Source organism: Podarcis erhardii (assembly GCF_964252035.2).
Source record: "Podarcis erhardii genome assembly, chromosome: 17".
In the NCBI taxonomy this organism is placed as follows: domain Eukaryota; kingdom Metazoa; phylum Chordata; class Lepidosauria; order Squamata; family Lacertidae; genus Podarcis; species Podarcis erhardii.
Window position 1 is genome coordinate 4,044,604 of NC_138515.1, and position 16,092 is coordinate 4,060,695.

Consider the following 16,092-nt stretch of genomic DNA (forward strand, 5'->3'; position numbering starts at 1 on the left):
ATTATTAGATTATTGATGTAAACCTCCAGAATGTATTTTGTGTAGTTAAGTTTTTACCTCTATCTTCAGTACATTTTATTTTGTTGCTATGGCTAGTGGCCGATGCAAATAAAGATTCTTCCGATTCTGCATGGCCCTCCAGAGGTTGCAGGACTCCAGCTCCCATCAGCCCCAGACAGCATGGCCCAGTGGTCAGCAAAGATGGGAGCTGCAGAACATCCCTTGGCTGACTTCAAAGCACACTTCGGCCTGGTGTTGGGAAGGCAGAATGCTGCGCTAGGCAGGCAGTCGACAGCCTGGCCATGTTTGTGGGGTTCTGACCTCTTTCCCTGCCTGTCCTGCAGGATGTCAAGGCCCAGCGCTCGATGCCTCTGATTGGTTTCGAAGTGAGCCTGCCTGAACCCGGCGAGCGGGTGGACCGACGCCACGCCTTCCGGATCAGCCAGAGCCATCTGTGCTGGTATTTCAGCCCCGAGACTGAAGAGCTGCGGCAGCGGTGGATGGAGGTGCTGAGCAGGGCGGGCCGTGGAGAAGAAGGCAGAGGGCCGCCCTCCATCCAAGAGGCAGATGAGGATACGGAGGCGGAGAGAACCTAGAGGCAGAGGGCTGGGCAGCTGGGAATTGCGGATTCTGCCCCCTTAGGGAACTTGCTCACCATTCTCTGACCAGTATACTTGAACGTTCCTTCCTCCCTCTCTCTGGCACTTTCTTCCCCTCCTTGTGGTCCACATCAACGCAGTGCACGTCACATGTCCTGACATTTGCTCCAGGCCAGTTCCTGCTCCTAGCTGCAGCACGTAGTTATCGGAGCACCTCCACTTTCTTCCTTTTGTCCCATCCTCTATGAAGGAAGAAATGGATGCGAGCGGGTGGATGTCTTCCTTCCAACACGTGCTTCCCCCTTTCTTTGCATCTTGGACCAAGATCCGTTCTTTCAGTCCCCACTGCTTACTTACCGAACTTAGCACTTACCGAACATACGTCCTCTGCAGTGGTTTGGTGGAATTGGGGCAGGGTAGGGAGAGAGTTGAGACAATTCTTTCAGTGGATCGCAAACGGGCGTGGGAATTTTCCTCTCTTGAGCATTTATTTCCCTTGCTTGTTACCCTCCTCCCTGTATTTGTGTGAGACTAGGTGGCGTTTTGTCTTGTGATGTTTCCTCACACAATACTGACCATTTTGGGACCTGGAAAGGCTGATTTGAGGCTGCCTTAGCAGATGGATTATGATGACTTGAAGTCTCTCTCTCTCACCCCACACCGCCTTGAACAAAACAAGCAAGCTGGGACATGAGAGCTAGTTAGAAGAAGGAGCCAGGGTCCTTGTCCTTGCTATAGCATGCAGGGTCCCCTCTTACTGATAAGGCGGCCCCCCTCCCAGCAATTGGACCGTGGTGCCTGCCACCTGCCACCACCCAATCTTCCTGCCTCTGCCAAGGGGTTCCAAAGGCACGGCCCACACCAGAGCTCTCCTGTGCAAGCCCTGCTAAAGTGGGTGGAGTTGCACAAGGCTGTAGGTGACATCTTTGTAACAACTGCTCTTCCAGTTTGTGCTTGAAATTTTACATATTGCAAATATGCTCCAAGGTGCTTTCAACAACGTGAAAGAATGCAATAAAATCACGTAGAAGTCAAGATAAATCCAACAGTAAAAAGGGTGTGTGTGTGACAGAAATAAGCTGCTGAAAATTGATCATGTAAAAGATCCCTGGAAAAATGTAATCTACAGTTGATTTTTCTAAGTGAACAGCAAAACCTTATGGCATGGCGAGAGCAGCCTGTCTAAGGATTGCCTCCTGAAAAGGGAATGTATCCCTAAAAACAGGTTAAAGTTAAAAAATTTCCTTTTAAACTATGGAAGAAAAATCTTCCCCCTTTTTCTAGGAGAAAACAAATTTGGGAGAAACTGAATACAGTATGTGATATATATCCCCCCCACAGAATTATAAAGTTGGAAGGGACCCCAAGGGTCATCTAGTCCAACTGCCTAAAATGCAGGAATCTCAAATAATGCATCCATAACAGATGGCCATCCAACCTCTGCTAAAAACCTCCAGTGAAGTTCGTTCCACTGTCAAAACAACTCTTACAACCAGAAAGATTTTGCTGATGCTTAGTCGGAATCGACTTCCTTGTAACTTGAAGCCATTAGTTTGGGTCCAACCCTCCAGAGCAGGAGAAAGCAAGCTTGCTTCATCTTCCATGTGACAGCCCTTTAGATATTTGAAGATGCCTATCAATATCTCCTCTCGGCCTCCTCTTTTCCAGGCTAAACACCCAGCTCCCTCAACTGTTCTTCATAAGGCTTGGTTGCCCTTCTCTGCAAATGTTCCAGCTTGTCAATACCCTTATTAAATTGTGGTGCCCAGAACAACACAGGATTTCAAGTGTAGTCTGACCAAGGCAGAACAGAACAGAATTATTCCTTCCCTTGATCAGAACACTATACTTCTGCTGATGCTGCCTAGAATAGCATATGCTTTTTTTTTGCTGGTGCATCACGTTTGGCTTGTGGTCTAGTAAGACCCCTAATTTTAATACGTATTGCTGGCAAGCTGGGTGTCCCCCCATCTTAGTGCTGTTCAGCTGGTTATTCCTGCCTAAGGGAATAGAACCTTAAATGTGTCCCTATTGAAAATCATTTTGTTAGCTTGGGCCCAGTTCTCCAAACTGTTATGGTCATCTTGAATCCCGATTTTGGCTTCAGCATCAGTTGGGTGTCATCTGCAAATCTGACGAGCATCCCCTCAATTCCTTCATCCAAGTCATTTATAAAGATGTTGAGTAACAACAGAACCCTGCAGCACCTTACTTGCCATTTTTTTCCGGGGTGATGAGGAACTATTAGCAAGCACACTTTGGGCTTGTTACAGATAGGTAGCCGTGTTGGTCTGCCATAGTCAAAACAAAATAAAAAAATTCCTTCCAGTAGCACCTTAAAGACCAACTAAGTTAGTTCTTGGTATGAGCTTTCGTGTGCATGCACACTTCTTCAGATACACTGAAACAGAAGTCACCAGCCCCTTCTATATAGTGAGAAGGTGGGGAGGGGTATTACTCAGAAGGGTGGTGGGAATGGGTGATTGGCAGATAGCTGTGATGGGCCTGTTGACGACTCTTAACCGACTGCAATAGGTCTTACAATAGGTCTTAGGCTCATCACAGCTATCTGCCAATCACCCATTCCCACCACCCTTCTGAGTAATACCCCTCCCCACCTTCTCACTATATAGAAGGGGCTGGTGACTTCTGTTTCAGTGTATCTGAAGAAGTGTGCATGCACACGAAAGCTCATACCAAGAACTAACTTAGTTGGTCTTTAAGGTGCTACTGGAAGGAATTTTTTTATTTTGTTTTGACTTTGGGCTTGGTCAGTCAACCAGCTACAAACCCAGCAACCAGTTACCTCATCCAGCCCACATCTTACAAGCTTCTTCGCAAGAATATATTTGCCAAGCCTAAAATTATTTTACTTTTTCAACAACATGATGTGCCTAATTTACAACTTCTTTTAGCATATAAAATTGTACTATTTGGCATCTTAATGGAACTTAAGAGCAGTCCTGTGGATTTTTTAAACCCACGCCAATGAGTAGAGCCTGCTCCCAGATAATTGGAGCTTCAAAAGCATAAATGTCATGCAGTGTGGAATCCTATGCCTACTGAGAACTAAGCACCACTGAGTTTGGTTTGGATAGGTTTGCAACCTTGGTTTTGTACAAACAAAAAACCCAGGCCACTGGATGCAGGATTTGCCCCCTAGTATTTGCAAACCTAGTATTCTCTGAATTTACTATTTTTCTGGCCTTCACATTTTTAGGATAGGTGGGCACCAGAATGAGACTCCATAAGCTGAATCTGAACACAGGCAAGACGTTACCCAAGAGCCTGGATGGCTACCAGTTAATTTTGCACAAAGTTGTGGGGGTTTTGCGGTGCCTGCCTGATATTGTCAGCAAAATGCCAGCCAGGATCTCACCCGCCCCCTCCCAATTCTTATCCTTTCTGGGTGAAATTTATTAAGGTAGAAAAACCAGTTGCAAATGACCAGTTTACAATTTTAAGCCCCAATTTTATGCACCCCCAAGTTGCATTCATTTTAGTATTAATGTTAAGAACTGCCTTGCTCAATCAAAACAAGGTTTATCTGCCAATACTTTATTCTGTCTCTTGAGTTCCTCGCCAGCAGGGTATGACAGCAATAGCCATTCTCCTGTTCTTTGCACCTGCCGTTCTGAGTGATACATGGAAGTGCCATTTACCTACCCTACCTAATATAAAGCCAGTGATAAAACATAAAAAATAAGATGAGGCCACAGTCACCTTTGAGCAGGCAAGCCCCATGCCATATAAAATAGGGTGCTTGTGCAGCAGATGCTCCTAGCGGATTTTGCCGAGAAAGGGGGTCATTACAATGGGGAGAAAAACCTCTCTCGCACAACCTTTTCTCAAATGCAGTTGCTTCCCCTCTGCAATGCACTTAAACATGAGTTGGTGTTCCTCCATTCTGTTCCAATTCTTTATTGGACAGTCACAGAAGCTTCCTACGATCCCTCCAACATTTCTCTCCCCCTCCCCTTGCTTCTACTATTTCAACTTATATGTGAGCAGGTTGGGGGGGGGTGTCCTAAAAAACAACGCCCAACTTGGTTGCCCTGTTTTATGAGAGGCTCCTGGTGGGGGCTGTTGGTGCCTGTCCCAATTCTTTGTCATCCTCTTCCCATCCCCATCGTGGTGTAGAGCTAGTGCATGTAACTTTTATATTAAAAAAGTCAGTATTAAGGGATATACAAAATCTTACCAAAATAATATTTTATTGTTGCTCATGTACAGTGGCTGGCCACTACAGAGGATAGGGAAGGGGGCTTCTATTGAGAGAAGCGCCCTGGCCCACAACCAAGGATTTGTGTATTGTCCATGTTACTTTCTAGTTTCATTATTGTATTTGGTTTTCCATTGTCGTCTTTTTTTTTTAAAATACAGAATTTTGTTTTTCTGTTACGCTTATCTGTCTGTTTCAATAATGTCTAGAACGCAATCTTTCCCTTCGGGATGGGGTTGGGGGAAAAGATATGGGCCTGATTTAGTCTTCTGGGAGTTGAAGAGGAGGCAATGGAAATGTTGAAATCAGTGTCTTGCCATGGAAGAAGATATTTCCTTGCAAAAGAACCCACCCTGCTGCTAAAACAGCCGTTTTTAAGCACAAGGAGGTGGCAGAGGTGGAAGTTGGCCTCCTGTGCATTGAAAAGAAAATCCCTTCAAGGATCCTCAGCCCTTTGGGCCCTGAACCTGTATCCCCTTCAGCACAGGAGAGCCTTTACCAAGTGAGGAGCAGAGGGACCAAGCAGCTGTGTCTGCACAATATACTTAGGCCTGTGCAGAAGCCTCACACACTGAGACCAAAAACATCTCTGTCATCCAAGTTGCTCCTTTTGATGCTTTAAAAATAAATATTAGTCTCTTGCAGCTGGGGGTGAGGGGAATCACACAATCCCATTTCCCCAGCCATGTCCCTGCCGCACCAGCTCAACCAGAACTCCTGCAGTCGTGGTGCCTGCCCCTTGTTCTTCATTTCTTTTTCTTCCTCACCAAGGTCCAGCCATCTTCAGGATCTGCACCGGAGGAAGGTGGTGGGCTGGGCTGGGCTCCATTCATGCTGGGAGCAGCACTGCAGTCCATAGCCTGGGTAGGGGAGAAAATGAGACAATGTTATCGGTGACTGGATTTAATTGCTGTTTTCTGGTAATTTCTGTTTTTAACACTCTGGGCCAAAAACCCAGTTTGTAGCCTTCACTGTTTGAAAAATGCAGTAGTTCGTAGGATTTACAAAGGAACATGCTTCACAGAAACCTGTCTCTGGGCAAGTCCAAGGAGCCATGTTTCTCACCAACCAATTGCGGTCTAAATCTGCTGAATTAAATAGCCAGTTCCTTAACCTCATCATCGGACAAGTTTAGACTGGAGCAAATGGCTCCTGCCATCTGGACCTTGGTTATGCAACATAACGGTTATTTCTCCTTCCTTCATGGCATTCAGCCATGTTTCCCTCCTCTTCCCTCCATCCTTGTGTCAGCCTACTGAGTTATGAAGAAACTTGAAATCTGGTTCTGAATAAAGCCAGCAGATCAGAGGTTATGGAAAACAAGTGACAGGCTGGCTGTTTTCGTTTTCTGTGCAGTTTATTTGTCATACCTCTTCCTCAGTCCCCTGTTCCTCCTCACTGCTGCTTTCCTCTGCTGGCTTTGATTTTGCAGCTGCCACCTTTGCCTCTTGCTTCTTCTGAGCCAGCCGGACAATGGCTTCGTGCACTGCGGCTCCCTCTCCCTGCTGGCACTGACCAAAGAACAGGCGCAATTGCTGGCTTACCTACAGTGCGGGAAGAGGGTCAAGTCTCTTTCAGCGAGCAGAGCAAGAACTTCCACAGGGCTAACCGCTGCAGCAATGCCCTCCTCCAGAGCTGGCACTAGAACAGCATCTTCCATCAGACCACACACACAGCTCCTAGAGCAGAGAACGGAAGCCAAAGGTTCCCGTTCTCAACTTATCTGCATGTTTACTGCTGAAGTTGGCAGCCATCTCATTATACTTCTGTTCATACTAATAAAAATAGCCACAAGATACAGGAAAAAGAATGCCATTTATATTGGGGAGAGTTCTTTCCATCTGCATGCACATTTGAAGAGGGCTGAGCCAGGGTCAGAAATGGCTCTGGGGCCAAAATGCTACAGTGTGCAAGTCACAAGGCCTTGACATGCAGCCGTCCTAATGAAAAAAGAGACGTTGCCTTAAAAGCCCCTCCTCCTCCAGACTTTTCTCGCTGGGAGAAGTGTCTGCCAATTTTTTTCCAGCTTAGGAAGCTGATAGATGTTATGTTTTTATGCCACCCTTCCTCCAAGAAATTCAGAGTAACATACGAGCTTTCTCCCTCCTAATTTTATCCTCACATTAATCTTCTGGGAATGCCTAGGCTAAGAGGCAGTGATTGACCTAAGGTCACCCAGTAGCTAAGCAAGTCTCCCTGGTTTAAGGCTCTAGTTTGCTGCTATGCTGTGCTAACTTTCAGTTGACTGGATAAACCGATCCTACTCAAAAAGCAAGAGTAATTTTGTGTGTGTGGTTGTTCTAGCTACCGGTTTTAAGATGGGATTTCTTGCCTTGCAGAAAACTGACAAAAACCCTGCCTTTTCTCTGTTATACTATCCTCTGCTGTGCAAAAGGTGAGAAGCAGCATTTGGAAAAAATTGGCTTCCCAGATTTGGAAGGCAACTTCATCTGACATTTTCCTTCTCCACTGTTCTGTAGCTGCAGTGCCTCAATGTACAGTGCAAGAGTGCCCCACAGTGGTAAATGGCGGTCAGATCAGGGGGGAAAGAGGCAGTTGAAATGTCTAGGTCCTGGGGCTGGATTACGCGAATAAGGGAGAAATGGATACAGCTGGAGCAGAAGGTGTGACAAAGAAAGCAACCCTTTAAGGGCAGAAGAATCTATCCAAACACAAAAAAAGGAATAACTAGTTTGATGTGTTTGTGCTGCAAGGTCCAAAATTCATCTTCCTGCACTGCATCAAAGGCATCTATATGAGGCCTGAGAATTTGAGGGTTAGAAATATAAAGTTCTACTCATATTTACAGAAAGGCTTTGTAAAAGCAAAGTCTCAAGTGCATTTTTTTTTTTTTAAATCAGCTTGCTGTGAACTAGCGGAATTCATCTCAATGGCTGCAGGTTTGGGTCTGCCTTATAATAAGCTAACATTCCTACCCCAAATTTTGGGTTTTTTATATGTTTTCCTTCATATTGAGGGGACTGGGGCGAATGGTTTCAGCTCAGATTGGCTAGCAATCCTGGTGCTTTATTTGTGATTTACATCCTTGGCTTGCTTTTGCTCTCCAGTTGTGACACTTCATACAATGGATTGTGTAGGTTCCTTTGCAGGACACTGACACGGTATGCCCTGCCTTGCATTTGGACTTGGTGACTTTCTGGCCTTCTTCCAGCCCTATGATTTTTAAAAGCATCCAATCATCAGCAAGGAAAAATCAAGCCGTTCATGACCTCCCACGTGCCCTGGTGACTTGCAGACCAGTCTGCTAGACTATCTAAGGCCAACCCCACTTGAGGTGTCAACAAATACTGAAGCATGGTAAAGTGGGCACACCTGAGACTGGCTCTGGCTAGGTACAGAATGGGGAGAAAAAGGGGCTGAGTCCCATTTCAGTCTAGAGCAGGGGTCTGCAACCTTTAAGACAAAAAGAGCCACTTGGACCCGTTTCCGAAGAAAAAAAAACTGGGAGCCGCAAAACTCGTCATTATAAAAATAACTTTTTTGTCACTTTTTTATTATTTCTTTGTTTGACCCCTCAGAATTACTCCTCCTCATAGAAATAAACGTTAAATTAACAAGTTACCTTTTTTTGTGTGTCTGTTCTTCACTCCCCTTCAAAACAGTGACTAGCGTACATGCCCCTTACAATGTAGCGGGCGGGCAGGAAGGTGACGTCGGGACGGTGTGTGACTAACGCATGCACCACCCCCATGCGACATCATAGCCAGTACAGCACCCGCCACAGTGGGGAGTGTCGGGGCGCACAATGCGCCTCCTCCCCTCGCTAGTATCCGCCCCGGAGCCAGGGCAAAGGTGTAAAAGAGCCACATGCAGCTCCGGAGCCGCGGGTTGCAGACCCCTGGTCTAGAGGAAAGCAATGGTTTGGGGAGCTCTGGGAGTTGCAGGAAGAATCATTTCTGACACCAAAGCTTCACAACCAGCAGACAAAGTCACTCTGCTTCAGACTGTAAAGAGGGGATTGCTCATATGACTGAATGCTCCTTTGTACCCTAGGGACGCGGGTGGCGCTGTGGGTTACACCACAGGGCCTAGGACTTGCCGATCAGAAGGTCGGCGGTTCGAATCCCCATGACGGGGTGAGCTCCCGTTGCTCGGTCACTGCTCCTGCCAACCTAGCAGTTCGAAAGCACGTTAAAGTGCAAGGAGATAAATAGGTACTGCTCCAACAGGAAGGTAAACGGCATTTCCGTGCGCTGCTCTGGTTCGCCAGAAGTGGCTTAGTCATGCTGGCCACATGACCCGGAAGCTGTCTGCGGACAAACGCCGGCTCCCTCGGCCAATAAAGCAAGATGAGCGCCGCAAGCCCAGAGTCGGTCACGACTGGACCTAATGGTCAGGGGTCCCTTTACCTTCTTATCTTAAAAAAAAATATTCTAGATGTACAAAACTAGATGCAAGGGAGAAAAGTTCCGAGTGCAGCTTTCTCCCCAACATGATAATTTTGGAAGTGTAATTTTTTCTTTTTACACCAAGCAACATTCAGTCACATCAGCCCTTCTTTGCAGTTTGAAGTGGTGCAGGCTAGGTTTTCTCGCCTGCTGCTTGTGAGAAACAAGTCCTAAGAAATTCCACTGCACTATCAAAGGGAGACAGGAGATCCAAGACAAGAGATGATGCTCATTCTCAGTGGGAAAACCAGCCAGTGCAGGTTTGCAGGAAGGAAGCAAATGTGACACAGCCTGGGAAAGACCTATACAGTCCCTTGGAGCCTAGACTAGATGCTTCCATCCCAACAGAGAGGGTGTGTGTGTGTGTGTGTGTGTGTGTGTGCAGGTGTAAGGAAGAGAGGGCTTTGCATATACCTGAGCTAAGCTTCCATCTTCTATCATAGTGTCAAATTCATTGTTCATCAATTCGGCAAGGAAATCTTCTATCTCATCCAGCTCCAAGTCAGCTACAGAGAAGAAGGTAGACAAGGAGTTAAAAGTCTGTGTAGAAAAGAGGAAAGAATTCAGTGATTCAAGTGGCCAGGAACTCCATAAGAGATGCCAGAAAACAGGTATGGGGACCCGTTGGCCCTCTCAGATGTTGCTGCACTGCAGCTTCCATCATTCTTGACCACTGGCCTTGCTGGCTGGGGATGATGGGAGATGCAAGTCCAACAACATTGGATGAGGGGTGGTGCACAGGTTCCTCCATCCCAACCATAAAGGTGGGGATTCAGGCTCACAGATAGTACCCTGCCCAAATGAACCCCAAAGCCCCCAGATGTAATCATTCAACCTAACTCTCTTGCCAGATGCTCTGCTCGTTTCTGCAAGCACCTCTCTGGCTGCTACTTCTAGGTAACTGTGAGACCAGCCTGACTTGAGATGCCCACCACAACACAAAATAAAATGAGGCACCCACCATGTTGTGCCAAACACAGGGCAGACCCAAACTCTGTGGGTCTCCTGTCTGATGTTCTGCCTTTTAGTGGACCGGGTTAGTATTTGTCCTGTTCCTGATGTTCACAGATGAATACTTTTATTATTCTTATTTTCTGTTGTGGATTTTACATGTTTGATAAGTTGCTCTGTAATTTAATATTTCTTAAGTTGCTTTGAGATGTTTTGTTAACAGCTATGAGCACATATAATAGTAACAGGTTTATCTTCCATGGAGTCTGCTATCTGGTTCAACAGAACATTATCTTGTTTAGGGACCTCACCATTGCTTTGAAAGTATTGCTCCACAGCCTCCACCATCCATTCAGCTTTCTCTTGGCTGTACGCCCCTCCAAAGCCATTTTCAACTGCGACCTGCATCAGAAGATGACAAAGCTACATTCATAAAAGAGAGTAGTTAGGCAGTTCTGCAGGAAGCAAACTCCAAGCTAATGACTTGAGGTTGCTTGGAGTGAAGACACAGATATCAAGAGTACTGGGGCTGGTTTAATACTATCTTCACACAAGGTGATATCCAATGTTGATATAGCCAGAGTAGATCCATTGAAAATCAAATGACTTAAGTAACCAAACTCCATGGATTTTAATGGGCCAACTCTACATATGACTTAGCTGATACCACCCACATGTTTTCAGTCCTGGTTTGCACTACAATAATGTAACTAAACAGTTTTTGGGGTTTTCAGAAGATGAATTAGGGGAAAGTCACTTCCTCCCTTTGTCACAGATGTGTTATGGCCATGATGGGCAGGGCATCTACCGGGTAGCGTCAATGACATCACCAAGACCACCTCCAACAATCCTTGGAACCTTCATTTTTTCATTTAAGATGGAGAAACATAAATGTGTGTCAAAATAGTCTGCCTAAAGCACAAAGGAGGGGGCATGAGTGACAGCCCACATGTACAGTGACACAGCTTTCCATTTTCCTGTTTGTACTTTTGTACCACTTCAAACTGCAGATGAAGACCTCTGTATAATAACTAAAAATAAAGAAGTGACCCACATTGTCACCCCTGGTTATTTCAAATCTCCTGGTTCTTTTTTAAAATAAATTTTAATGGGGCTTATAAAGAAAAATATAAAGATTATTATCAAATATCATTTTTTTGTCCAAACTAAAACATTAATCTAAAAGCAAAAAAAGAGAAAGAGCTAGAAAAAAGGAATAGAAAAAGATTGAGAGAAATTAAGAAGCTAAAGAACTTCTGATTCCTCATCTGACCACTACAGTGGTACCTCTAGATACCACTCTAAATACCACTAGTTCCGGAGCCCTGTTCGTATCTAGAAGTAAACGTAAGTAGCGACGGCATGTCTGCGCACGCTCGTGTCGCTTTTCGCCGCTTCTGCGCATGACGTCATTTTGAGCTTCTGCGCATGCGCAAGCGGCGAAACCCGGAAGTAATGCGCTCCGTTACTTCTGGGTTGCGGAGGAGCGCAACTCGAACGCGCTCAACTCGAAGCGTATTCAACCTGAGGTATGACTGTATATACAAACATTCATTCACTCCACTTTTAACACCTAATAAAGCCACTTTCTAGTAATCATAACCTTCAATCCTCAAACCCAAATGTCATCATTTATTTTTCTTTTTAATGCAAAGCCTATGAGAGGTTTCCAGTCTTCAGTAAATATTAACAATGACTTTTCTCTGATTAAACATGTCAGTTTTGTCATCTCAGCTAAGTCCATTAATTTTAGCAAAATCTTTTGGTTCTTCAAAATCATGCAACATTGAGAACATCAGGCCTAAGGCCTCCCTAGTCCAGGATCCAGTTTCCTACAGTGCCCAACCAGAAGCCCACAGGCAGGGGAGAAGGACAATAGCACTTTCCCACTGCTGCTTCCTGACAGCTGGTGTTCAGAGAGGCATGCTGCCTGATTCTAGAGACAGCATGCAGCCATGACGGCTAGTAGTCATTGACAGCCTTACCCTCCATGAATAAGTCTATTCCATTTCAAAGCCGTCTAAGTTGGTAGCCATCACTACACCTTGGGGAAGCAAATTCTACAGGTTAACTGCACTGCTTGAATATCTTGCTGCCTTTTGTCTGGCATGTTTATTCAGATGTCAGTCGCAGAGTGCTTATGCCTAGGTGAGTGTTCTTTGGATTATAGCCAGAGTTTCCACCGGTATTATTTTTTCCAGGATGTTTATCAGGTGCACATAGTTGTGTAACGAGTTCCTATTCAACAGCAGAGTATGCTAACCAACTGTAACTATTAATTGGCTCAACACCAGTTGCGCATGTAGGTACCATATTGAACCCCTTTGGCACAGAGTTCAAAGTTCTGAAAATTATACTTATTCAGGAGGTATCTTTGTATGCCATATTAAAACTTTTACAGATCTGTGGCTTCTATATAGGAAAAAGGAGTACTTTTCTAGTTGTATTTTTGAAGTTGAGAATTCAGTTTTTGTGATAGCTACTCAGCCCCTAAAAAATTGATTCGTTTTAATTTATTCCATTCTTTTTCTGGACACATGCAGAACAGGGACCATGCTTAGAAACAGTGATGGGAGGTGGAAAATTTTCCAGTTCAATTTTTTTCTATGGATGTCTTTCAGTTTCATAAGGTTTCATAAGGTTCATAAGTAATAATGAATGAATGCCAGCTGCAAATATTGTACTGGGCAAGCTTGGCAGTTTCAAAGTTTTTAGCTTTGTTTATTAAATACAATTAAAATAAATATGTTAAATTAGATCACAATCTAGGCATCATAGAATTTTCCAATGCCAACTTACAAACATTTTGCAGTTTTCCAGAAAACCCACATCATGGCTTAGAAATACATCTAGCGGGAGCTGATATAATAAAGTTAAAAAGTAATGCTTAAAATGATGTCATGGTTGCAGAGAAAAGTTACCACCATTTGTACGTGTACATAAATAGCAGCAGAGAAGACACATTTACAGCCTCACCCAGTGCATTTTTACCCCTAAATCCTGGCCTGTATTTTGCCAGAACGAAGGTGGCAACCCTACACACCAGCAACCAAAGTGCACAGTAAAGTATGAAGTCCGCTTCCATCTGCCTCACACTTTGCTTTAAAAGCACATTTCCTTTTTCTACTATTATCTGAGCTCATGGGAAACAACATGAGGCAGTGATGGTCAACAATTTGGATGGATTTAAAGGACGATGAGACTAATAATAATAATAATAATAATAATAATAATAATAGTAATAATAAAATTTTATTTATACCCCACGCTCCCCACCCAGAGCCGGGCTCAGGGCGGCTAACACCAAATATAAATTACAATAAAACGTAATAGGGGGAAAAACAACAAACAAACAAACAATTAAAATATGGCTTAAAATACAGCTTAAAATGCAGCCTCATTTTAGTAGTAACTCAGAAATCAAGACCATCAAGGGAGGAAACATCAGATATTCACCCGAGCCAGCTATCCATGTTGTTCCTACATGGGCCAACAAAAAATCCAAGGGAAAATTTATATACCAAATCCTATATAAGGGGTCAAAGTGAGTCCAAGCCGAAGGCCAGGCAGAACAGCTGCGTCTTGCAGGCCATGCGGAAAGATGTCAAATCCTGCAGGGCCCTAGTCTCTTGTGACAGAGCGTTCCACCAAATCGGGGCCACTGCTGAAAGGGCCCTGGTCCTAGTTGGAACCAATCTAACCTCCCTGAGACTTGGGACCTCCAAAGTGTTATTTATGGACCTTAAGGTTCTCCGTGGGACATACCAGGAGATGCGGTCCTGTAGGTACGAGGGCCCTAAGCTGCATAGAGCTTTAAAGGTCAAAACCAGCACCTTAAACCTGACCCTGTACTCCACCGGGTGCCAGTGCAGCTGGTAAAGCACTGGATGAATGTGATCCCACGGCAAGGACCCTGTAAGGAGCCTCGCCACGGCATTCTGCACCCGCTGGAGTTTCTGGGTGAGCCCCGCGTAGAGCAAGTTACAGTAATCAAGCCTGGAGGTGACCATCACATGGATCACTGTGGCCAGATCAGGGCGAGAAAGGGAAGGGACCAACTGCTTAATACGACGGAGATGGGAAAATGCCACCTTTGCTGTGGCTGCAACCTGCGCCTCCATAGAAAGGGAGGTGTCAAAGGTTGCACCCAAACTCTTGATAGAATCCGTGTAGCAGAGAGCTATTGATGGCTATGAGCCAAGACAGCTTTGTTCTGCCTCCCCTGAAGGAGGCGGTATGCCTCTGAATGCCACATGCTGGAAGTGCAGGAGGGGAGAAAAGTCAGATTAGCCTCAACCAGAGCCAGGGCCTTTTCAACACTGGCCCCAGCCTGGTGGAACGCTCTGTCTCATGAGACCAGGGCCCTGCGGGATCTGATTTCTTTCTGCAGGGCCTGTAAGACAGAGTTGTTCCGCCTGGCCTTTGGCTTGGAATCAATTTGACTCTTTTTTGATTCTCTTTCTTTTTCCTTTCTCCTTCTGTGTTAGAATTCCTATTTGGGGACTTCCCTGGCTTTTTTCTGGCCCATGTAGGACCAGTCTACATAGTAAGCCTTGGTGAAGACTTAACGTTTTCACCCCCCCCCAAAAAAAGTTTTTGATTTGAGTTTCCACTGAAATGAGGCTGCAGTGTGATGTAGCGGTTAAGAGCGGTGGACTCGTAATTTGGTGAACCGGGTTTGCGTCTCCGCTCCTCCACCTGCAGCTGCTGGGTGACCTTGGGCCAGCCCCACTCACCCCACAGAGTGTTTGTTGTGGGGGAGGAAGGGAAAGGAGAATGTTATTCACTTTGAGACTCCATAGGGTAGCGATAAAGCGGGATCTCAAAGCCAAACTCTTCTTCTTTTAATGTTGTATTTTAATTTTTTTAAAGTTGTATTTCAATCAATTGTTTTTATATCGGGTGTTAGCCGCCCTGAGCCCAGTCTTGGCTGGGTATAAATGAAATTTATTTTTATTATTATTATTGCTTTGCTCCTGTCCTGCTTGCATGAGAGCAGGATGCTGGAGGAGATGCGCCACCCGCCTGATCCAGGGGGGCTCCTCTTATGTCCTTAAGCCAACTCCGCATTCTTTGAACCTGCGGCTACAGGAAGGAAATGCACTTTGCACATGCTTTGCCTCCGCCTCCCTCCCGCTCCCTGCCTGGGGCGATGAATCCTACCTGCAGAGCAGGCCAGCTGCCCAGGACAGCCTCGACCCCTTGTCGGAAGAGGCCACGTGCCTCCGCCCGCGGAGTCGCCATCACCGAGCGGCAGGCAGTCCCCAGGCCGAGCGCCGAGCTCTCGATCAGCAGAGGAAATGGCAGGCGGGCAGGCGGAAGGAGCCGAGCGCGGAGCCCGCGAGCGCCCCTCTCCTTTGTCAACAAAGGCAGAATCCGGCAGCAGAGCCGCTTCGAGCCCAGCCGGCGGCGCGTCCGCCTCCCGCCATCTAAACACAAGGCGATATGTTGCTGGTCTTCCTCCGATGCTTGTTGCCAAATGCCACTGGACGGCGTTGGAAACTCGGGGCTTCCCAGTAACCACGCTTGTGGGAACATTAACTTGGCAGACAGCCACAATCCGTACAGCTACGATTCAGGCATCATCATGGAAAGCTAGGCGATCTCAGCTGGAATCGCAGAAAGTCCCCGGACAGGCTGACTTTCTGTTTTTTTATATATATAAATATATTTATTTGTTTTTACAGAAAAAGAAGAAACATCACAAAAATACAGAACAACAAAAACAATCATAAATACACATAGAACAGATGAAGAGAGCAAAGTACAGAAAAAAGAAAATTCCATCCATCAAAAAAAGAAAAGATTAAACATAAAAACTCCAATTTTTAAATTCATGACTACAAAGCTTTCTTTCTTGACTTCCTCACGCCTCCCTTTTTTGTGTTCCTCTTTGTCCAATCAGATACAG

General features: G+C 45.5%; 2 protein-coding genes across 2 annotated transcripts in view; one reads left to right on the forward strand and one right to left on the reverse strand.

Annotated features, from left to right (window-relative positions):
- Positions 1 to 733, forward strand: part of FGD1 (FYVE, RhoGEF and PH domain containing 1) — a 44,002-nt gene extending 43,269 nt beyond the window's left edge. Inside the window, exon 17 of the mRNA XM_081845922.1 lies at positions 345 to 733. Within this exon, the coding sequence (XP_081702048.1) occupies positions 345 to 596 (252 nt within the window). The 3' untranslated portion in view covers positions 597 to 733. The remainder of the gene's footprint in view (positions 1 to 344) is intronic.
- A 4,063-nt stretch (positions 734 to 4,796) lies between these two features.
- On the reverse strand, positions 4,797 to 15,487 carry TSR2 (TSR2 ribosome maturation factor). The gene is made up of 5 exons (XM_081845832.1): positions 15,345 to 15,487; positions 10,493 to 10,583; positions 9,645 to 9,736; positions 6,192 to 6,365; positions 4,797 to 5,681 (listed from the first exon to the last, which is right to left on the reverse strand). The coding sequence occupies exons 1-5, from the start codon at positions 15,423 to 15,425 to the stop codon at positions 5,568 to 5,570; spliced, it is 552 nt and encodes a 183-aa protein (XP_081701958.1). The 5' UTR covers positions 15,426 to 15,487; the 3' UTR covers positions 4,797 to 5,567.
- Positions 15,488 to 16,092: the final 605 nt, after the last annotated feature.